Genomic DNA, 24029 nt, shown 5'->3' on the forward strand with positions numbered 1-24029 from the left:
GGTCTTTGGTTCAATCTATAGGAAGCAGGCTAAAAAAGAAAGAAAACAAATTAAACGCAGTCTTTTCTTTGCCCTCTAGTGAAAATAATGCAACGTTTTTTGTTTGTTTGTTTTTTTTAAAAAAAATGCATGCTGCAAGAAAGCAAAGCACAAGGTTATCAAGATATTTAAATAATAATGGAAAGAGACACAATTGAGAAACTTGTGTGGAACTATTTTGCACAGATATTCTAATTTAACTGTTTGACTGATTTCAACTTTATAATAATGCAAAAAGGTTGTTAAAGATTATTCTGCTCTTAATTTCAAGAACACTATAGTGAATTAGTTTGAATTCTGTCCTGGCACAGGTTAGAATTTCAACTTTAGCATGTACACCAACATATGCATGCACAAAGTTTGCTCTTCTGTTAAAGCTCATTTTGTATATCAAATATAATAAAAATAATATACATCATTACAGATATAATAATCAAGACACGCATGTCTGTGTTCTCCCCAGCACCTATTTCCTGGGTGCTTCACCCGGCTGTTTTTACTTGCCACCCGGCTATTGGTGCCCAACAGAGTCCTATTATTATAGAATAAACCATTGTTTCTCCTATTGGAACAGGCAGTAATGCCTCGACTGGCAACATTTTCTGGGGAGAACACCTGAGAAGGTAAATGGGTTCATGGGATCTTTCCACATAAATCTAGTTATCAGTTAGGCCCTCACCTCCTCACTCACCACTCAAGTACAATTCAGTGTACCAAAGAGGTGAGATTCTCCCAGGGGAGGGGTAAGTGCAGGTGGGCGTTGCGCAAATTGCATAATTTTTGCGCTGCCCCATGGTAAAAAGCTGTGATTGCGTCATAAAAATATTGCAAATCCTGGAGATCTTCTGGAAAGTAGACAAGTATGGCCCAATCAAACTCTCCCAAAGCCTTCAAATCTTTAAACGCTTTATATCATAATAAAGTATTAAATTGCCCCCACCCGTCTACTACTTAATGCCACCCGGCTGGCAACATTTTCTGGGGAGAACACTGCATGTGTTCTGATTTTGTCTACGGTGTCTCTTTTTGGGGGTCTTGGGTTTGAATCCCATCAGGGTCCTATCTGAGTGCATTTTGAATGTTCTCCTTGATTGGACTTCCTCTTGGTAATCTGGTTTCCTCCCATGTTTTCTAAACTGGCCTGTGTGTGTGAGCCTTAGTGTGTCTGTGGTGGGAAGATTAGATTGTTAGCTCCTCTGGGGCAGACAGTGACGTAAATGAATAAAGATTCAGTGTACAGTGCTGCATAATAACAAATAAAAATAAGGTTTTGTATGTGTTGATAAGAAGTCTCTGCTAACTGCTTCACTTGTGGGAAGTGCTGTGCTGAGAGGGAATCAAAATCTATCATTAAAGCACTGACCCTTTCCATGTGTGTGTGTTAGGAACCCCCCTAGCCGATACTGCACAAACCGGAATCTACTCTGCCAGTCAGGTGTTCACTGGAGCCTCTAGTGGTGGGGACAGACTGGGCCGCAGACTGACAGAGGGTCGTGAAGTGCGTATCGGCTGGGGAGAACCCAGGAAAGCGGAGTGAAGTCCAGGCAAAGGTCAAGGGCCGGCAGCAGACAGCAAATTCAATAAACAGGCCGAGGTCAAGGGTCACAAGCAAACAGGAAGGTTGGTAAACACGCCAGAGGTCGGGGTCACAAGAAACACAGGCAGGGTCCAAATCCAGGCAAGGGGTCATACACGGGCAATCCAACAGAATATCCAAAGGACAGGAGCTAGGAGCAGAGCAGGTCAGCAGACTGGTAACAGAAGCTATAACCGGCTGCAGACCTCACTGCCTTAAATACTCAGGGAGACCAATCAGGGCTTGTCCCTGAGAAACACACACATGCAGGCTAAATGACAGCTAATTCAGCCCACAGGCTGAAACTAATGAATGAGAGCTACTGAGTGCGTGCGCGTGCCCGGCTTCCTACATTGCCGGGACGCGGCGCTGAAGAGGCGTCCGACCGTTGCCTTAGCAACGGTCGGGTACTGGGTGTAAGTGACGTTCCGGTCCTCAAGGTGATGGCCGGGACGCCAGGGAGCGCAGGAAGCGAGCCGCGGTGGCTGTGAGTACCACCGCGGCTCGTGACAGTGTGGAATATTTTTTTAACACAAGAAACTGGTGGTACAGGATTGGCAACACCATATAACGTGTGTTGGAAAATACTAATTGGAAAAATACAAGATGAGAATACTTTTCTGTCTTGACATATTCGGAACAGTAAAATGTAAACAACATACTTAATAATGATTTATTTACTGCAGACAAATATGTTGCATTGCTATATGTAAATACTTTTCTTTTTTTTTTTTACTTTTAAATCAGCAATGTGTGTTTGGAAACTGTTACTTTAGTGTATGGAGCAATATGATATTTTCAATAGACTTCATATATGATCCAGAAAGTCCATATACACGACAGGCTCTCCTGCATAGGAACCATTGCATCGGTAAGCCACGACAGGCTAACCGTGGCAACCAGGAAAGTGTCAAAATCCTCATCGGCGTGTCCCAAAACTCAATTCACAGGTGGTAACACTCCAAAGCTGCTAAGAATGGAAAGCTGGGACACACCAGAAGTAGGTTTGTCAGGTTACAATGCAGGTGCACCCTACACACACAGTGTTCACCCAATGTGCGTACACTAGCTATACTTGTACACACGCTTAATACTTTTTCATTTATTTTTTTTACTTTGTCTTTAGTTCTCAGTTCGCTGCACAAAGTTTATGAATCATTAGCCGAAGATTACTCCCCTGCACACGTTCATTCCAGGACAGTAGCTGGTGTTTATAATTACAGCTTATTTAAAGCTAAGCACAGTGTATTGAATGTTGGATCACATGGCCTTAGGCTAGCTACACACTGAAGGTTTTTCAGGCAATTATTGGGCCAATCACCCGATAAACGACCACTCGCCCACATATCGCGTTAGTGTGTATATTTGCACGATGAACGTGCAAGTATACACTCAAAGTGCAAGTATACACACAAAGTGCCGATTTTGTTTTTTCATTTGGTTGGTTGTACTGTTTAATAATCTCTTCCCAATCACCTTCCGATCATGTAGTGTGTATGTACTCACAATCACTATCTCTATAGAGTTTAGAGTCTAAATGTAGAGTGCAGTGGATGGAACAATTTGTTAGTTCTGAGACTGAATATTTTGTTTCATAGTCACAGAAGCTAAGGAAATTTGTTATGACATGTGGATAGCTATAACAAAGCAGTTAATCAGTGTGACAGAAATGAATGAATGAATGCACATTGTGCTGTCATTCTCTAAAAGACTATAGGACCAGATGAAGAGCACAGATCTGAAGGTAAATCGTGGTTAGTCTGTATGCATGAATCTCCCGACCGGTCGGACCTTCAGTTGTAGATACAATCGTTGCAGGTTACAGATCACAGCGCTGGGGCCATGGGTTTGTTTATGACCAGGCTACTATCTGTATGCAGCTCGTATGTTCACCCTGGGACTGATGTGAATGATTGCATAGTCTCTCTACAGCGCTGCGTAATATGATCGGCACTATATAAATAAAAGATATTGAATGAATGAATGAATAAATAATAATTTGAGGATGTTATTGGTATTATTTTTTTTTTTAAAGCAACTTAGTTTTTGTTTAGCGGTTCTTTTTATGCAGTGCCTAGTGCTTACTTTATCAGGTACATTGCATGGCTCTGTCTCCAAAGAACCAAGGCCTGAGATTCACTGTGCCCCTTCTGTTTTCCATTTTTTTTTCCATTGTTTTTTTTTTCTTTTTTCGTTTTCATTTTATTAACATGTAACAAGGTATTACATATACTTTAAACTGTTGTATGACTGACAACAGTTATGACAACCTGAAATGTTCTATTATTGGTGCTGCAATGAAAAAGGTAAGCATTCTCCAGTTTTCAGCTACAAGATTATTAGACCGATAAGCAGGGGAGGGCTCGCAAATTTCATCCTGGGGGACAAGACTAGACTGAGCAGTCTATTTTAAAGGGAAAAAAATGCAGGTGACCCAGCCCAAGATTGCCCTCTATGAGATTCGCCCAGGGGGCAGATGCTCCCCTGCCCCCCCCCCCCCCCCCCCCAGCCCTGCCAGCCCTTGCCAATAAGTACACTTTACAGAATCTAATACATCTCTGTGTACAATTTATGTAAAAAGAATCAAAGAAATTTGCTTTACAGCTCTACACAATGCCATTTGTTTACATCCTTAACACCAGTGGTAAGTTATTAATCCTGATTAGTCCATCTTGTATAAATAAAAGAAGTTAATGTTCTCATTAACAGCACTTTTAACATACAGTACACACTTTCAGTCTTTATTCGTCTGTTATTTATATAGAGATGCATTCTGTTGCTTTGCAATTTGTAGCTATTTGGATGACTGCTGAGAAGATGCTCTTTGTGTGTACTACCTATTCTTAACTTAAATATAACATATAATCTGCACAAATATTGATGCTCTATAATACAGAGTAATAATTATTATGGACATTCTACCCTACAGCCTCGTGCGGATCCGATTCCCATCTGTAGTTTCTGTCTTGGGACAAAGGAATCCAATCGAGAGAAGAAGCCTGAAGAGCTGATCTCATGTGCAGACTGTGGGAGCAGTGGTAAGTGGAGCAATTTTGGAGTTATGTCTTTGGGGTTTCCCTGTTTTTAACTGTTGTAAGCATTGCTTTTTTAAAAAAAAAAATAAAAAAAAATGAAAACTGCTTACTGCAGAAAGCTTTATTGCAAGTGGGTCACATTTTCCACAGTTGTGGACCTTGCGCAGAAGAAAAGTCCACTCATCCTCACAGTAAATGGATTAGGAGATTAAAATAGTTTGCTTATCTATGAAATTGAAATAATTGTGTAATATGTTTTGTGGGTCTAATATGTTTTGTGGTCAACTATAAGATCTAGCAAACCTTTAAGTTTAAGTTTCCAGATATAAAATGTGGAGGTTGTGCAGAAGTGGACAACCCCTTTTAACACCGAGTTACATTTAAAATTAAAAGACAATTGTGTGATCCAAAAATGACTGTGATGCCCGACAACCATCCAATCAAAATCGATAAGTTAAATATGAGACATATTCACAAATAGTCGGAAAATGACCACCTAAGGCGTTTTGTCTGTGGTCATTTTCTGAATTCCCTACTGGGCCCCATTTATGCTGCAAGTGATATAGCCAATAAATGTTGGGCTATGCAGCACCAAACCAGTTGCTCAGTGTACCAGCTTTTAAATTTTTTCCTTTCTAAACAGAAATCATATTCTAATTGTAAACATACAAAGCTTAACCCTGTTTCACTCACAATACATGCTCTCTCAAATAGATGTGGCAATACTTAAAAATTTTACTGTGTTTTCAGACATAAGACTGGAGGTTTTCCAAAAGTGGTCATCCTCTTTTAAGAATGAGTTACATATAAAATGGGCATATATGGCAATAATTGGAATTTACCAACACTACAACTTCCACCCATTTAAAAAATATCCTCTTTCTGAACTTCTTTCCAATTGCAGTTATCTGGGCTGTATTAATACATTGGTGTTTAAAAATAACATATAGCATTTTGTACCAGATGGAATTGGCCATGTTGGAGGGTTTGTGCTTTAATTTTAATAGCATTCAATTTGACCAAATTCTTATGTTGTCTTCTGAAAGCTGTGTAATATACAGGAACTAACTTGGGTGTTTATAAGTCATAAAATATACCCTAAAGATATGGGAGGAGCTTCAGCTATCTGTAATTGAATGAGGAGGTAATACTTTACTTTTTAACAGAGCTGATGTAAAATGTCAGGTTGGCAATAAAAATGTATTTTACCTTTGCGAGTAATATCAGACATTTTTTGGATGCCCAATACTATTGGTATTGGAATAGATGAGAAAATATCATTAGAAAAAAGCTCTCGTAAGGCAGCAACCTCAAGTTTCAAGGTGCAATCCCCTGTAAAAAAATAAATATATTTTATTTTATCAACCTTAATAATATTAGCATAAATCACTCTGGTTACATGTAAGAAGCCACGTGGAGTTGTTCTATTGGAAACCACAGTTACCCGACGATAATAATATGAGGGTGAGAGTGAGCCTTCACTCCTTCCTCAGTCATCATGTGACCACTGAAGAGCTTGCTATTTTAAAGAATATAAAAAAGATACTTTGTTAATTATACAAGCATCACTTGACTCCTCCCCCTGTCTTTCCATTGAAGATTCAGTTATCTTGAGCACAATAATGTCTCATGACTGCCTTCTACCAGGACTGTGTTTAGAGAGACAAGGTGAATATTATGAATAGGCAGACAGGTGGCAGAAGTGGTGAGACACAATGAGGGGGAAAGACACCTTCTGCTCATACAACCTGTGTCTGTGGGATCAGCATGGGTGGCATAGAAATATTAGGAATACTGGGTAACCCAAGTGAGTCCATATTTCAAATCCTGTATAATTGGCAGCTACCATAAAAATAACATCTATGTAGAATTGCAGCTTTCAAATAACTTCACACTATGTAACACTGTTGTAAATAACATTGTTTTTGTCTTGACTGGAGGCCAAAAAGATGATTATTGTTGTTTAGTCATCAGGGCCATCTTTTCCATTGGGCATGATGGGCAGCTGCCCGGGGGCCCCACGGGCAGAGGGGCCCCATAGGCACGGCTCTTAATGAGAATAAATAATCCTGCAAAAGAAAAAAACCTGCAAAAAAAAACCCTTCAAGGGTCACTGAGCAAGTGCATCTATATATCTGTATCTATATATATCTATATCTATATCTAGGGGTCCCGGTGCACTGCTTTGCCCGGGGGCCCATAATGTTGTTAAGATGGCCCTGTAAGTCATACTGGGGCACAGAACTTTATTTGAATTGCACTAAAGGAACACAAAACTGTTTTTTTTTTCTTCTTCTAAAGGGGTAAGGGATTTTACCCAGCGGTTTGAGTTCTCAAATTCCAAACTACTGGATAGTAAATAAACACTATACTACATTGGTGTATATTTAAAACCTCAAAGTTGGATTTGTTTAACATGTTACATTTCACTTCCACTTAAAGATTTCCAACCGTTTCATCAGGCAGACCTTTGTCCATTATTTATTCAGTCAAAAAGGGAGTGTGTTAAACTTCTTCAAGTAATTTCGTATATGTGAAAGTCTTGTGCACATCCGTTTATTAACAAAGTCCAGCTTACGTTGGTCAGTGGGAAGAAGTGGGAAATACTGAAGATACATGACTCCCTGATGCAGTGGAAGCCGTTGACATGTCTGTAATAATTCCTAACTGGTCTAGCAGTTCAGGAGTTAAGCTATATGATATAGCTCACAACCCGCTTTTTCGCTGCTCTCTCCACACGACTTTCATGGATCAGCCGCTGTCAGCATTAGCAGCTGAACCTGGCACTGCCTCATTAAGATCAAATTATCTTTAATTAGCTCCTCTGATGTCCCACGTAATGTGCTGTGTTTAGAAGCCTCTCAGAGTAAGTCACTGCTCCCTTCTCTAATCGTGTGGGAGCAATGCACTAATCACTTCTGTGTGACTGCTCTCTTCACAGGAGGTGTCTAACAGGCCTGACCCAAGATATAACTATTAAAATGTAGTGTCTGTGTATTGCTGAAGTAAGATCTTTCAGTTCCCTGGACTTTTGGCTGAAAAACACTTATACCTTCCATGGAGTGTAGTCCTCTATGTGTATCTTTATCCCCAGCCTCTAACTAGGGTTCTGCAAACATTTTCTGCTGCTTTTCTGCATCCACCAAGCTCATTTTAGACAGGTTTCCTTTGTAGCCAGTCACTTCCCAGCAGTCTCAGGAGAAATGTAATACTGGTTTATAATACATATGATAAATAACTGTTAGTTTTCCAAGACTGATAACGCGGTCATTAACTCTACAATGACTTCTCACATGTCTCCAAATCCAGCTTCCACAAAGAGTAGCTTGATTTACAGTTCTTTTTTTAATTGACAACTGTCCTATGTTTATTTATAGTTGTTTTGGGGTTTTTTTTTTGGAGGGGGGGGGGTTTATGCTATTTTAAGCCCATCTGACCTGAGGTATATTTTTCTCTAATCAACTGTCCTTTAAGCTCTCTTCATACAAGACACTATTCTAAATAAATATTCTTATTCCATAAGCTGTATTAGACAAGATGTACTGAAGATAGGTGCTGAGACTATAGTAGAAGTTTTTTATGGTTCATGCTTGGAAAATTCATGAGTAATTTTGTAACACATCTGACTTTTTTTCTTTCATACCTCAAGCATCAAAATATCCATGAAAATATGGGTTCTGCTGATTATAATGTTAGCCCGACTACATGTTCTTGTTTTGCAGGTCATCCATCGTGTTTAAAGTTCTGCCCAGAACTCACCTCCAATGTAAAAGCATTGAGGTGGCAGTGCATTGAATGCAAAACCTGCAGTGCCTGTAGGATTCAGGGCAAAAATGCAGTGAGTATCCAATACCTTCTAGTGCTGACTTGTGTTCATTATGTATTCCATTTTATTTATATTCATCTACTTTAGAGTTAGGAAGGATCTTATTTTTGTTTATCTTTCAGGATAATATGCTTTTTTGCGACTCTTGTGATCGGGGATTCCATATGGAGTGCTGTGACCCACCTCTGGCCCGTATGCCGAAAGGTATCAAGAACCTGACACCGTGTGAAAGTCTCTCTAAACTATTGCAAACTAGGTGTGGCCTATTAATAAAAATAAAACAAATGAGAAGGAAAAATAGGAAGCTTCTTATGTTCTCCATTACAAGGCTTTAAGGGATAAAGTGGGAGCTTTTCATTCCTTTTTGTAGGGGGGTTTCAGGGGTATCTATTGAATAAATAACTTTTAAGACATGTGTAAATATCCAGCACATTGATAGTCCACAGAAAGAGACATTGCCCATAGTAACCAGTTATAGTCGAACTTTGATTTTTCTCTGTATAAACCGGAACACAAATGTCTGACTAGTTGCTATGGGTTACAGTCTCCCATAGAGTTTCTAAAATATTTTTTTTAATGGGACAATTAAGCAATAATCTCTAAATAGCTGAACATTGCTGGCCAATAATGCCCTTGATGGAGGAGTTGTAGAAGCTTAATCCAGCTATGGCATTATTGCATTGTAACACTCTGTTCAGAGGTTATTACTGTTGTAGTCTAAACCGAGCCTCAACGCTCCAATTCCCCAAATACAGACTGTTCTTCACTGCAAACCAGGCTGTTTAGATGTCCCTGCTAGCTGTCTTGAAATTTTTGTCAATCCGTATTGTCTGTTTAGCCTATAGTGAGTGGTCATAGTATCATACATTTCAACAAATTCTCATTAATGTAATTAAACATTTCAATAACACTTAACCCGGTATGTTAGGAAGCACTTCCATCCTAGCAGCATGACTCAGTAACCTAATTCTGTCTACTTTAGGCATGTGGATTTGTCAGGTGTGCCGGCCAAAGAAAAGGGGCCGTAAGATCCTCCAGGAGAAAGCTGCACAGATCAAGAGGAGATATGCGAAACCTATTGGCCGACCGAAAAACAAGCTAAAACAACGCATGTTGTAAGTCAATTTTATAAAAATAAATATATACTGTATAATCATATACAGTCATGGCCAAAAGTTTTGAGAATGACGCAAGTATTGGTTTTTTACAAAGTTTGCTGCTTCAGTGTCTTTAGACCTTTTTGTCAGATGTTGCTATGGTATACTGAAGTAAAGTTACAAGCTTTTAATAAATGTCAAAGGCTTTTATTGACAATTACATAAAGTTTATGCAAAGAATCAATATTTGCAGTGTTGACCCTTCCTTTTAAGGACCTCTGCAAGTTGCCCTGACATGCTGTCAATTAACTTCTGGGCCACTAATCAATGCTTTGAAGAATTTGTGGGTTTTTGTTTGTCCACCTGCCTCTTGATTATTGACCACAAGTTCTCAATGGGATTAATGTCTGAGGAGTTTCCTGGCCATGGACCTAAAATTTCAATGTTTTGATCCCCGAGCCACTTAGTCATTACTTTTGCCATATGGCAAGTTGCTTCATCATGCTGGAAAAAGCATTGTTCGTCACCAACCTGTTCTTGGATGGTTGGGAGAAGTTGCTCTTGGAGGATGTTTTGGTACCATTCTTTATTCATGGCTGTGTTCTTAGGCAAAGTTATGAGTGAGCCCACTCCATTAGCTGAGGAGCAACCTCACACACGAATGGTCTCAAGATGTTTTACTGTTGGCATGACACAGGACTGATGGTAGCACTCACCTTTCCTTCTCTGAACAAGCATTTTTCCAGATGCCCCAAACAGTCTGAAAAGGGATTCATCAGAGAAAATGACTTTACCCCAGTCCTTTGCAGTCCAATCCATGTACCTTCTGCAGAATATCAGTTTGTCCCTGATGTTTTTCCTGGAGAGAAGTGGCTTCATTGCTGGCCGTCCTCCTAAAGTCTTCGCCTCACTGTGTATGCAGATGCACTCATCCTGCCTGCTGCAATTCCTGAGCAAGCTCTGCACTGGTGGTGTCCCGATTCAGCAGCTGAATCAACTTTAGGAAACTGTCGTGGCGCTTGTTGGGTGTTCTTGGGTGCCCTGAAGCATTCTTCACAACTATTCAACCTCTCTCCTTGAAGTTCTTGATGATCCAATAAATGGTTGATTTTAGGTGCAATTTCACTAGCAGCAATATCCTTGCCTGTGAAGCCCTTTTTGTGCAAAGCAATGATGACCTCGCATGTTTCCTTGCAGGTAACCATGGTTAACAGAGGAAGAACAATGATTTCAAGCACCACCCTCCTTTTAAAGCTTCCAGTCTGTTATTCTAACTCAATCAGCATGACAGAATGATCTCCAGCCTTCTCCTCGTCAACACTCACCTGTGTTAATGAGAGAATCACTGACCTGAAGTCAGCTGGTCCTTTTGTGGCAGGGCTGAAATGCAGTGGAAATGTTGTTTTATGGGATAAAGTTCATTGTCATGACAAAGAGGGACTTTGAAATTAATTGCAATTCATCTGATCTCTCTTCATGACCTTCTGGAGTATATACAAATTGCCATCATGAAAACTGAGGCAGTAGACTTTGTGAAAAATAATATTTGTGACATTCTCAAAAGTTTTGGCCATGACTGTACAATTTCTTTTGCTTTACTTTAGTGAAAAGCAAATTGTGTTCATGTCCATTCTTAAACATTTGTTTCATTCTAAACATTCAATTGCTGTAAATGTGCTTTTCAATATTTTTGTTTGAGTAAACAAAAATACTAAATGCATTGAAGGAAGAAGAATTTTGAAATAAGGAGGGACTATGTCTGTTGTAATTATTTTGAATGTTCTCTCCTTCAGTAATTCTTTTGTATACTTATTCCTTTCCTTGTATACTGTGTCTCAATTAAAGCAGTAATCACATTAAACAAATTAGGCCTCTTTGTAACATAAATCACTGTGCCATGTGGTAAGAAGCAACTTGGTAATTACCTTTTTTCCTTAGTTTGTATCTGCTATTAATAACGCTTCAGATGGTTTACAGTATAATGTGGCTACCATGACAACAACAGTCACAGGGCACATGATGTAGTGAGCAGACATGCTTTTACATGCCTCTATAAACTGTGGGTCTGTGTAGCAGTCAGACAGTATGATTTTTGTCTGCACTGTGAGCTGTAACATAAACCCCCCTCCCACATTCACCTGATATGCTGAGAGCAGAGTGAGACAGTTTCTGTGTCTGGCAGCCATACCTGTTTTTCCTATAGAGAGATATTGAAATGGAGATTTCACATTGTACCTACAGATCAATATCTGATGCATTATTTCAAGGTATTTTAACGTTTTTTTTAACTATTTAAAGAAAAAAAGCAAGCTACCTATGCTGTTTTATCAACCAATCAACTGAGTTTGTTGGGTTTGCATTTCAAAAGGCCCTGTTGATCTTTTTGTAATCTATAAATTCATTTAATCCATGTATAGAATTCTGTCTTCGGAGTTTTATATGTCTTTGTAACATTTAATATACATAAACTGTACCATATATGTTGGGTATGAAATGTCTACACATTATGAATGTCAACATCATAATGTATAAAGTCATTATGTCTACATGTTCATAATGTCTTCACAGTTAAAATGTCGACATACATAATGTCTACATAGTCAAAATGTTAACAAATTTGACACATTGTTATAATATCTAGAGGGTTATTATGTTGACATTCAAAATGTCGACCTAAATCAATATCTGTAAACAAAAGAAAAAAATGGCAATACATGTTTAAAAAAACAAACAGCGTGCTTCCAGTCCCGTGCTGATGAGCCTGGGGCTGGTTTCTCATTATGGCAGAGGGGCGCCACACTGCAGGTTTCGCTTCTATAGTGCCACCAGCCGAGGCTGGCAAAGCGCTGGCAGCACTAGGGTTGGTTAAGTTGTTTGGGACTTTTTTTTATTTACATATATTTATTTAAGTTAACATTTTGAATGTTGACATTACAATTCTGTAGACATTATGACAGTGTCAGATGTGTTGACATTTTAACTGTGTAGACATTATGAACACGTAGACATCATAATGTCTACACCATAATTTGGACTTTCATAAATACATCCTTTTTATGTCACAAGAATGAAATACATTGTTGTAATTGTATTGTTATAACGCTCCTCGTCCTTTTATTTGTTGCTTTTGTTACTGCCATACATAAAATTGATCCTAGCCAGATTAAAACTAAATGGACCCATTTTGGAGGGTAGCCGTTTCAGGGCTCTTACTCCAACCTCCACAGTACTTCCATGCATTATATTAGTAACGGTCCTACAAATTTGTTTATATAAGCTTTGTACCATGTTGATTATACTACTACTTCAGCCCACCCTTTGTCTTCTCAATTAATATGACTTACTACTTGATGAGACTTGACCTGTCCTGCAGATGCTATTTCCAGTCATTGCAACATGAAGACGTGATTGAGGTGATATCATGGGCGGCGAGCTCAGTGATTAATATTGTCATGTTAATTGTGTCACTTTGACACAGAAACCAATGCTATCCTTGCTCACCAATGAAGTTATCAATGCTACCCGCTACTGACCCTACATATCTGGGTCCTACATGAGCTTAGGTGCTCAACAAGTAAAGAAACTCTCCTTCTCCTAAAGAGGAGGAGAGTTTAAGCAAATCATCGGATATAATGAATACTAAAATGACATTGTAGAGAAATTATTTCCTCTTACTAAATAGTTATTGAAGTTATAACTGTTATAAACTTTAAATACAATATTTATATTGTTTTCCAATAATTGGTACTTTGTCATACTCTAAAAACTGTGCGGTACTTTGATTTTCAATGTAGTTAATGTTAATCTCTACCTATCAACCATTCCAGCTTTATTGTTTGATGTGGTGTTTTCACCGTCTTAACGTGTCTTGATATACTTAGCTTATTATATCTCCTAGAATATGGGTGACCGGTCATTGTTTTATTGATGGATATCATAGTATGAGGGCACTTGAGGCACATTGTAAAGTACAGTCAAAGTGCCCTGTCTAGGAAAACCAGACATTAATAGAGATCAAGAAGGAATCGCGAGTCGGACATAACATTACTGGACTATTATTCATGGCCAAGACAGATGGATCCCTCAGGCTAATCCATCTCCAATTAAAATTAATCTGTTGAAGTTAATTATTTTAGATTCTCAATTAAATAGACAAAACCTGTGGAATTCAAAGAACAGTTCATGCTAGAATTGAAGCAAAGAAAAATGTTGAATTGAAATGAATATATGAGTCGATGTCCTTATGTGCCCTTGCTTCATTGATTTATCCATAGTTAGAGGAAGACGCACAACAGCAGGGAATCGGTCATAGACCATTAGCCTCACATGAGATAATCACTGCGTTTGCACTTACTCACCACTGTTATTTGCATTAGATTTATTTTATGTTCTTTTCTGTAGATTTGCAACTACTTGCTATAGCAAGTAGTTGCAAATCTACAGAAAAGAACATAAAATAAATCTGTATACCCTGTATAACAGCTTGTTGTTAAACTAAACTACATTGGATATAATTTGTATTTAAATGGGTTCATAATATCACATTAATTTTGACCTTTATAACATCAAAGGGTTTTGTGATTTTTGGGGTGCTTAGTTAAACCCATCTGTTCAAGTGTTGAATGTACTGTGAACAAATCTGACTTTTTTTAGTTTTTTACCAAACAGTCCTTGATGCATAATATCTTTTTTATTTAAGAAAAAAGATATGCAAAACTGTGTAAGGGACAGTTACAGATAATACAGAAAAGAGAAGCAGAGAATGGGCAGAAATGGGTAAGGGGTGTGTGTTGGGGGGGGGGGGGGATTGGTGTTTGGAGTGCAAGAGAAAGGGGGTGATTGAGAGGTCATGATTTCGTAGTATTGGAATGGAATATGAATTGTACCAAGAGCCACATTCCTTGTGAAATCTCTTGTACTTTGTTGTTCTGTAGGCAAGTGATGGATGGATAGAGGGTGTTTCTTCAAATAGTTGGCACCGCAAGAAATATGCATTATAAGCCTAACTATACGTTTTCTGATGTGTTTAATTTGGGGGGGAGGGGGTTTACTGAAGCTCATAGGAGCAGATTTGGGAGAGTCAGGGCCGGAGACAGTCCAGTCACATTTGAAATTACATTTTGTTGATCTCTCCAAAAAGGAATAACTATATAGGCAAGACCACCAAATGTGCTAGAAAGTACTTACTTGAGCGCAGTTTTTCCAAAATTGATTAGATGTATGTGGGTACATGTGATGTAGTCTTTCAGGAACTAAATACCATTTAAAATACAGTTTAAAGTATTGTTTATCTTCCAGGAGCTCCTCGTTTCAGGACAGTGTGGTAGAGTAGGGAGATTGCACCCTTTCAGGTGGGGTTGCAAGTCCATATACGTTCAATCAGTGAGCGTTTTTGTATCGGTTTAAGTGAGGCTGGTATGGCCAAAATGACGTATTTAAAGGTATTGTCAAAACTTTTTGGAATTGGGCTTTTCCCTTATAATTCAATAAATAACAAAGGGACAGAATCCCCTATAATATTGTAAATCTGAATTGATCCCAAAGGGGCGAGAGTGGAGGAGGATGAGCTGACAGACCAAGACCAGGAAGATATGGGGGTGGCTTTGTTTGTTTTGTTTTTATTGGTGTGAATTTTTCAGTGTTTTACTTTTGAGCCAATGTCTTGATAAAGTGAAGTTGTCATTTATTTAATTAAAAAAAAATCTAACATCATTAGTACTGCCTGAATAAAAGCCTATATGCAATATATGGTTTTAAATATACATATATTTGTTTAGAAAATTGGATGCTGCTTCCACTGTGTCGTAATCATAATTGCATAGTTAGTAATTCTGTTGAAGCAAGGAGTTCAATCAGCCCTACCCTGGACAAAGTTTGTTTCACACATCACCCTAACCAGCATTGTTTATTTATATGATGCAATAGATTCTGTAGCGCTTGACATATTTGACATTAGAATAAGCCTAGAAATTGGTACGGGTACAATTAAATGGACTTTGAAAGGTATATTTATTATCCCTTATGTTTCCCCAATTAAACCCTATAGTCAAGGAGAGGTGGGAAAGCGGAATGTTCAAAAAAAAGTTTAAGATAAAGATCATGGTTTTTTACCCTTAATGCATATATACTGTATTGCTGTAATCCTTTATACGCTATACTGCAAAAAGGTCTTAAAAGTGTAGTAACAACCCTGGAGAGACAGATACCACAAAGATTAAGTGCCTCCTTCCTATGCCTCTGCAGATTATCAGGAATAGGCATCTAGAGGGCTGAACAGAATTAACTGGAAATGTGTGTCGCCCATGGATACCTAAAGAAAACATGTAACTGGTTAATCCAGGGAGGTCAATGCGGCTATCTATATGGGCAAGGATTATGACCATTTTTTGAGTTTTATCATGGTAGTCTATCTGCAGATTTCATGGAACCTCCATCGCCAGAAGGAAAGTGATGGGCAGTGACATAAATCCTGTTCAGCCTTCAGGAGATAATAGCTGCCAATTGGGGAGCCAAAAGTGGGAGCTCCTTTCCTGTACACTGAAGCTGATACTCTGGAAGCCTGGGCTGGTTTAAACGCTTAGTAATCGGTGGGAAGACTTGACTGCCAGGACTGCCTGGGATTATAAGGTCTGTCCAAAAGTACAGAGGAGGGGTCCGCAAACCAGGAGGCAGTGACAGACAAGATTATGAACTCCTTGTGGGCCAAATTCAGTGAAGCTGGATCAGCTTGGTTAAAGGCTCCAGCTAGATGACTGAAGCTCCAAGGCGGAGAAGAGCAACTATGAAAATGGAATTCCGTCTGCTTTTCACATTCTTTATTAAACGAATATCTCATATTAGATCTCTAATGCAGAGACCCATTTAGAACAAACATCTATAGAAGCATACCTAGGTGATATTGCCTTTCCCAGGATTTCTGAAGAAATAAGAAATAGTAGAATGCATTAATAAGTCATAGACTATTCTTTAACCTCCCTGACAAGTTCACTATCTCTTATACTAAAAAAAAAAAAAATTTTGGTAAATTATATTAAACCCTAATCTCCTGAAGGTTTTATTGAGATCTCAGAAGTAAATTTTTTTTCTTACTGTGGTTTTGAAGGAGGGCAGGGATCTTTACCTTTTGTTTATGCTATAGGCCAGTCTCCCTTCTCAATGTTGGTTTAAAATTATGTGCCAAATGGATTGGCAATCAATTTTCTGGCCATATTTGTAAGATAGGAATTGTGCCTGCACAGAAGTGCAAGACTAGGACACCAAATTAATTGACTTAATACATCTCATTTCATGTGGTAAAAAAGCCAGCCCTGCTTCTATCATCAGATGCAAAAAAGCATTTAACAGGATCAACTGGCTCTTTTTAAACATATAGGGTGGGTAACACCTGCTTGAATATATTTTTTCCCTCTATCGATCGTCCACTGCTCAGATTAATATAAATTGCTTCCTTCCAGATCCTTTTATCATAGATAACGGAACAAGATAGAATTGTCCATTATCCCCTCTTATTTTCGTTTTATGCATGATTGTCTGTGGATTATAAACTTGCTGTCTTCGCAAGTTATCTTTTAGCGATTTTGACAAACCTGGTGATTTCTAGTCTCAACCTGATGTCCATATGTCAAAAGATTGTGTTGCTCAGTTTTGTTGGTACTCGTGACTAGTCATCGCTGCTAAGTTGGCTAACTTTATGCAAGTATGTAAAAAGGTGCATACAGAATAAAACCTACAGCTTGTAGCACACAGTAAATGTAAACTTTTATTAGTGTTAAGGTAGATGGCCAAGATTGTTTATAAATGCAAAAAATGTTGTTTGTGAAGTCCTGTGTATATATGTTTTTATTGTTTGTTTGTTTTTTTATATATGTGTTTGTACTGATGCTTTGCATCTGAATCAAGTGCATAAGTAAGTAACTTCCTTGACATGCTCTTTTGGCTTCTGTTTCTTGTAGGTGTATGTCCAATGAAGGAGGACCTCTGAATCCTTTCCCAGGAAGGGGGCCATCCGGTAGGAGTCAAAAAACTAAAATGTGTCCCACCACACTGCCATCTGGTCATGCTGCATCCGTGAAGGACCCCATCAGCAGCCTGGCTGCTACCGACCTCACTCGGCCTGGCCCCCATCCCATCAATTACACCTTCACTTCCACTTGTTCCCCCCTCAAAGTTAACAAGAAAACCAAAGGTCTAATTGATGGCCTCACTAAGTTTTTCACTCCATCACCCGAGGGACGCAGATTTCGCGGGCGAATTGTAGACTTCTCTTTGCACCACCGGCCCAGGAATAAACCTACTGACCCAGAGGCTTGCACTCTTCATATGCTGGGAATGGGTACCAAGCACAAGCTAAGCCTCCCCCCTCAACCTGCTCCTTCTCCTCTTTCACATATCACCTCCCTGTCTGGCAACAGCCCAGGCTCACAGAAATCCAGCAATTCCACCACATCCAACTCACCCCAGAGTTCCTCAAGTCACTCCAGCGCCCCTTCCCTCAGAAGCCTCCCCAGTAACAGTCAACTGAAGGGGCTCTTTGATGGACTGTCCCACATCTATGCCACCCAGGGCCAGCCACGCCAAAAAAGCCACCCAAGCTATGCGCCTCCAAAACACATTCGCCGCAAAGGCAGACTCTACACCTCAACACACTACTTTGGCAAAAGGGACGCTAGGAGTATGCTCCTCCTCCCCCATCCCACCCCATCTGGCTGGGCAGTGCCCCGGGGTCGGGCTTTGAAAGCCATTGCTCAGTTCAAGCGCTCATCGTTTCTTATAAAGCACAGGACACTAGGCAGGTTAAAGTATAAAGCGGGAGCCATAGGGGCGGGAGCCAGGACACCAGAAAAGGTCAGCCTGGCAGACAGCAGGACTAAGCCCGTCCAGGATGATGGTAAGCACAGGCTTAATAAAAACCCTTCCTTAGCCCTTTTTTTTACATTCCCAAAGTTATTTGCTCTGTTTGTCTCTAATGGCAATGCCCCTGTGTTTCTACTTTATCAGTTATCTGACAAGACAGATAAGGTCTTAAACCCATAAAAGCAACAAATTTCACATTTTTTTAGCTTGAACATGCAGTTTTCTAACCAGCTGGCATGTATGCATTTGAAAATGTTGGTTATTGTGAAAGCATGCAGGACTAGGCTGTACATTCGGCAGATCAGGCTGATCTGTGAGCAAATATTTTGAGTATATATTGCTTATGGTGAAGTGCAAAAGCTCAATACCAATTTCAATATGTCATTCCCTTATATTTTAATTGACTAAAAGAGTTTACTGGACAAACATGGAAGTAATACCTCCATGTGCCTTTTCAAAGTGCAAAAAGTCTTGAATTTTGATATCTGTTCAGGATATAGCGTAAATCTTAAATTTCCATTACAGCTGCACATCAAGGCAAGCAGATTGTAATACACAATTGTGTGGACTGCCAAGCAGTCAGGGTAAAATATTGAAACTCTGATACACGATGCAGACATCAAGAACATACCATTTATGCTTCACTTTAGTTACTTCATTTGAGATCATGGCCATACAAGCAGATAACACAAAAGAAGTGCATTAAACACTTTTTTGCAGTACACATTAGTTGTAAAAAGACTCTGATCTAAATTATGTCATCAAGTGCTTATAATAAAATCACAGCTTTAAATCTATGGGCAGAAAATCTGTTCTCAGAATCTGAAATGATACTATACCAGTGCCTGGCTATTTCTATCCTAATGAGTGTTCAGTCTCCCATTCTGTCTCTTAATGCTGATTTGCATATAGCAGTATTAGGGTACTGGTCCTAAAGAAATATGCAAGCACCGTCCCACTGTTTGTCAGTGTTTAGTTACAAAGATCAGAATAGTGCTGCTGTTTTATAATTTATTTTCTCCCTTCTTATTCTTATGGGAAAGACATTGGTCTTTCATTCATGCATTTCAACCTTCCCTTTTTAAAATTACTCTTACTCTTCAAACAATTTAATCTCTCTATTTCCACATATCTTGTAGTCTGCTTGGTCTTTGTTTCCATTTGCATTAGTATTAGACAGTAGCCCAGCTCTTACCACCTCCTCGGCCTCCATATTTCCATTGCTTTTGGCTCTTTGGCATGGCTGGTCCAGCCTCTTCTCATCACTTCCTTTGGCTGGTCCCTTTATGTGCATACTGCAATGTCCCCCGGCTCTGCTCTTCCTTCCTTCCCTCATCTTATGCTCTTCTTTCCATCATTTTAACCATTGCTTACTCATTTTCCACTCCGTTCCAGCAAATTCTTCTTTCTAACGTTTTATGACCAGATGATCTGCACAGTGCAGAATATAAGCTTCATGTGTGCAGATAATTTAATATGAAATTTAATATTAATGCAATTTTCTCTTCGCCTGCTTGACCTGACTTTTAAATTTTGTTGTATGTTCCATGATTTTAAAAGTGCTAATTATATATAATAATTATGCCATAGTGTGACTTTATAAAAATAAAATTTCATATTACAGATTACAAAAAAACCCAAAAAAAACACCTTAAACTTAAAGGAGGTGAGGGGCCTGTGCTGAATTCTGCTCCTAGATTCAATCTGCACACAAGAAACTTGCATGTTAAATACTGAAGTACAACTCTTTGTAATGGTTTGCTGCAGAGTGCTCTAATGTGACACCAATGGATTTATTTGGTATAACCCTGGTATGTAAACATTTCATAAGGGGGAGTTATATCAGAAATTATAAGTGTTTTTTGATTTATTTTTTTTTATTGAGCAATGACTTTACTGACTACAGTGGTAATAACACTGTTTATTAATGTTTTATTGTGCAATTCCCTATAGCACGATTAGTCGTGTATCTTTACTCCAGTTCTCGAGTAGTCTGAACTGCTCAGGATTTGAGGATTGCCATCTGTGAGATAAGACCCAACCAAGTAAATGAACACACCTGTGCATGATTAAGTAAAACCTGAAGTCATGACTTGTTTGGCGGTACTGACACATCAGAGTTGCTAAATTTTGGCCTAACTAATATATTCTCTAATGCAATCCTTCATCTGTCCCCTCTACTATTTAAGTTGCAGTCACTAACAAGTAATCTTCAAGCTCCTTGCTGGTTGTCCTAGAATGATGCACTGACAGAGTAGCACTTGTATACCTGGCTTAGTAAACAGTGTTTCGGGTTGTTTGTAATACTATTTCTACTGGAACTTAGTTAAGTTGGAAAAATATATTAGAAGGTATTAGTTAATTACATAATAAAAAGAAATTGCAAAATTGGGAGTAACTTTTTGTTGGCTGAATTCATGAGACTGTAGTCAATCAATGCATAGCATAGCTGATGTTTTTCATGACTGATATTCATGAGCATTGACAAGCTCACAAAATGGCTGTCTCTACTATCTGTAAGCCACAGGTGTATAGTATTTGTTCACAGGTGCTGGTCACACGCATCAACTTGTTTATGAATGAAGATTTGATAAACAATTATTCACGTTTTTGACCAAATTTCAGCATCCACAGAACAGATTTAATCACCAAATTAATCAGGTTGTGTGGGAATAATCACCTCACACAAAACAAGGTAACATATTAAAAGTAATTGTTTAAAAATTGTTTTTAATGTATTTCATTTTTAATTGGTCAAAAAAAATAAATCTAAACATGTTGATCTGGTCAATAGGTATGATAGCTGACCAAAATTTTACATCCTTTGTTTCATCAATTTATGAAATATATTTTTAATTAATTTGTAAGAAATTAGTGGTAAATAAACTTTTCAAACAGTAATCTGTCATTGTATAGTTAAACATATATAGCAAAAAGTGGATAAATAACTGCCCAGAGTATAGGTAGGCAACGGCTTTAATGTCCAGGAATGCTTCCAGAGAATAGAAAGTGTACATTTTCATAACATTGTAAATAGTCCCAATGAGTCTCAACAAATACATAAAAATCTGTTAACTATAGCACCGTGATTGAAACCCTTGGCCTGATGGAAAAGGTAAAATCAGAATTTAGTTACTGCTTTAAAAATACCTCTCTTTCACTTGGTATCCGCATATGTTTTGAAACACATAATCCTCAATCATACGGACAGATTCACAATGTTCCTGAGAATGTACCTCCTGGATAATTTGTTAATATCAAAGCTTTTCACACTGTGTATTTCACTGTAGTTTGAAAAACACATGCAAATCACAAACTGAGTATAATTCAGAGATCACTGTTGGGAAATAATTAAAAAAAAAATATGTTTATGGGGCTTGTCTCATAGGGTTTTGCTTAGCCCCATCTATGCCTGCATTGGACATTTTTGAACTACTTAGCACAAGGAAAAGTATTAACCCCTTCTCTAATGCCCAATGCTCTGTTGTGGGTGTTCTTTTCGCCACCGTCCTGCTAACATAGCGTATATTACATGATCAACATGTAATGATATATAAAACATTCTGTTGCTCAGCCTTTACCCTTATTAACTTCTATATTAGTTGGTGTTTTTATAGTCTTAATATTTTATTTTTAATTTTAGCTTTTACTTTTATAGGGACATTTTAAAAGACCTTTTCAGGTGCAACCATTTGTTGCCTAGGTTCTGGGGAAAAATGTCTGAAAATACTCAACAAAGATGTTGCTCTTAATAGAGATAAGATTAAACTTCCTTAAAGTATGAATTACTTTCAAGAAAAGGAAATGAGAATCTTGGTGTTTCTAGTATACGCCAAAGAAAAAAAACAAAGTAAAGATGCATCAATAAGATGGGTTAGCCTAATGGCAGCTCTGGGAATTCCCCCACATACATGGAAAAATAACTTGTATAAATTATATTTTCAGACTCTGCACTGTAGTCTCTAGGAATAAAAAAAAAGAGTAAACTAGATAAAATATGAATCCCACAATTGTATAAAATAATCCTAAAATGATGCTAGTTTTGTTTGAATTAATTAAACTTTTTTGGGGATTAATTGCATTTATTTTCTCTTTCAACTTTTTTTTTTTCCTAGTACAAATACGAGAGTGTGTTTGATAGTGGGCCACAAGATTTTGGATTCCACCATTGCTAATTAAGATCATGTACAGTGGATTTAAAAAAAAGTATATGGACACTTTTTGAATTTACAGGTGGTTGTGATGTAAATCTGATAAATCATTTGAAAGATTTGACACCGTTAATGCAACCTTACAACCAAAAAAATGAAAGTGAAAATTAAATCGATATTTTTTAGGAGCATTAAGTGGAAATAAAGTGAAAATAAAAAAAAGATTATACCCTGGTTGCATAACTAAAACAAATACTTTGTGGAAGGACATTTTGCTTTTATTATATCTGCCGAGTCTTTTTTTTTTTTTTTTTTTTTTTTTTAATAAGTCTATCAACGTCACACAACTGGACTTTACCATTCTGTACCACTCTTTCCTGCAAAAAAAGTTCAAAGTCCATCAAATTGAGATGGGTTCTCCTCTGCACAGCCCTCTTTAGGTCATTCGACAGGTTTTTAATGGGGATCGGGTCTGGCCTCCGGCTGGGCCATTCTACGACTTTGATTTTCCTTCTCTGAAGCCATTCCTTGATTGAGTTAGATGTGTTGTATTGTTATGTTGGAAGTTGAAATTCCCCTTCTGCTTTCTGACAGAGACCAGTTGGATTTGTGCCAAATATCTTGATATTTGGAACTATTTATTATGCCCTTGATCTTGACTAGAGTCCTTGTCCCAGTTGAAGAGAAGCAGCCATAAAGTGTAATGATGCCACCAGCATGTTTTACAGTAGGTATGGTGTTGTTTGGGTTATGAGCTGTGTTGTCTTTGTACCAAACATAGCTTTAGAGTTGATGCCAAAAAGTTCAACCTTGTTCTCATCAGACCATAGAACATTTTCCCACATGGTTTGAGGTGATTGACTTAATGTATTTTTTTTGCAAAATTCAGTTTTTGTAAGAAATGGCTCCCATCTGCCTACCCTACACTATAGTCTAGACATGCGCAGAATGAGATAGATTGTTGTCACAATCAGAGAGTGGCGAGTTCCAGTCAGAAATTATTTCAGCGTATTTAATGTTGCCATAGGCTTTTTGTAAAAAAGCCTATGGCAACATTAAAGAAACTGAAAGTGTAATCAACTTTGGAGGGGCGTCCTGATCTTGGCAATGTTCTTGTTGTGCCACATTTCCTCAACTTATTGATTTGATAGTCTTCACAATTCTCCATATAAATTATTTTATACCCCTTTAGATGTTTTGAAAGCTTGCAGACTATGGCTAAATTGGTAGGATCAACAAAGAAAGATATATACCACCGCACTAAGTACTAATTTACATATCCAGACTAATATTAAATTGCTTGATTGGTAATCTTATATGGCTGGATTGGTGCACCTCTACATGTAAAACACTGAGATTAAAGACACATGTGATAGAGGAAAACATGTCTAACAAGGGCACTCTGTAATGATCATTATATTTAAAATATACCTTTTATTTGTGTAGTCTAAA

At 38.2% G+C, this 24029-nt stretch overlaps 1 protein-coding gene across 4 annotated transcripts in view; it reads left to right on the forward strand.

Moving 5' to 3' along the window:
• Positions 1-24029, forward strand: part of KAT6B (lysine acetyltransferase 6B) — a 146427-nt gene that overhangs the window by 66790 nt on the left and 55608 nt on the right. For 3 of the 4 annotated variants that reach the window (XM_075217062.1, XM_075217063.1, XM_075217064.1), the window contains 5 exons: positions 4545-4653; positions 8373-8488; positions 8599-8680; positions 9459-9591; positions 17526-18460. In XM_075217062.1, coding sequence (XP_075073163.1) covers positions 4545-4653; positions 8373-8488; positions 8599-8680; positions 9459-9591; positions 17526-18460 — 1375 coding nt within the window. The remainder of the gene's footprint in view (positions 1-4544; positions 4654-8372; positions 8489-8598; positions 8681-9458; positions 9592-17525; positions 18461-24029) is intronic. The other variant, XM_075217065.1, reaches the window with a different exon arrangement.

The sequence above is a fragment of the Mixophyes fleayi genome, chromosome 6 (assembly GCF_038048845.1).
Source record: "Mixophyes fleayi isolate aMixFle1 chromosome 6, aMixFle1.hap1, whole genome shotgun sequence".
NCBI classification, from domain to species: Eukaryota; Metazoa; Chordata; class Amphibia; order Anura; family Limnodynastidae; genus Mixophyes; species Mixophyes fleayi.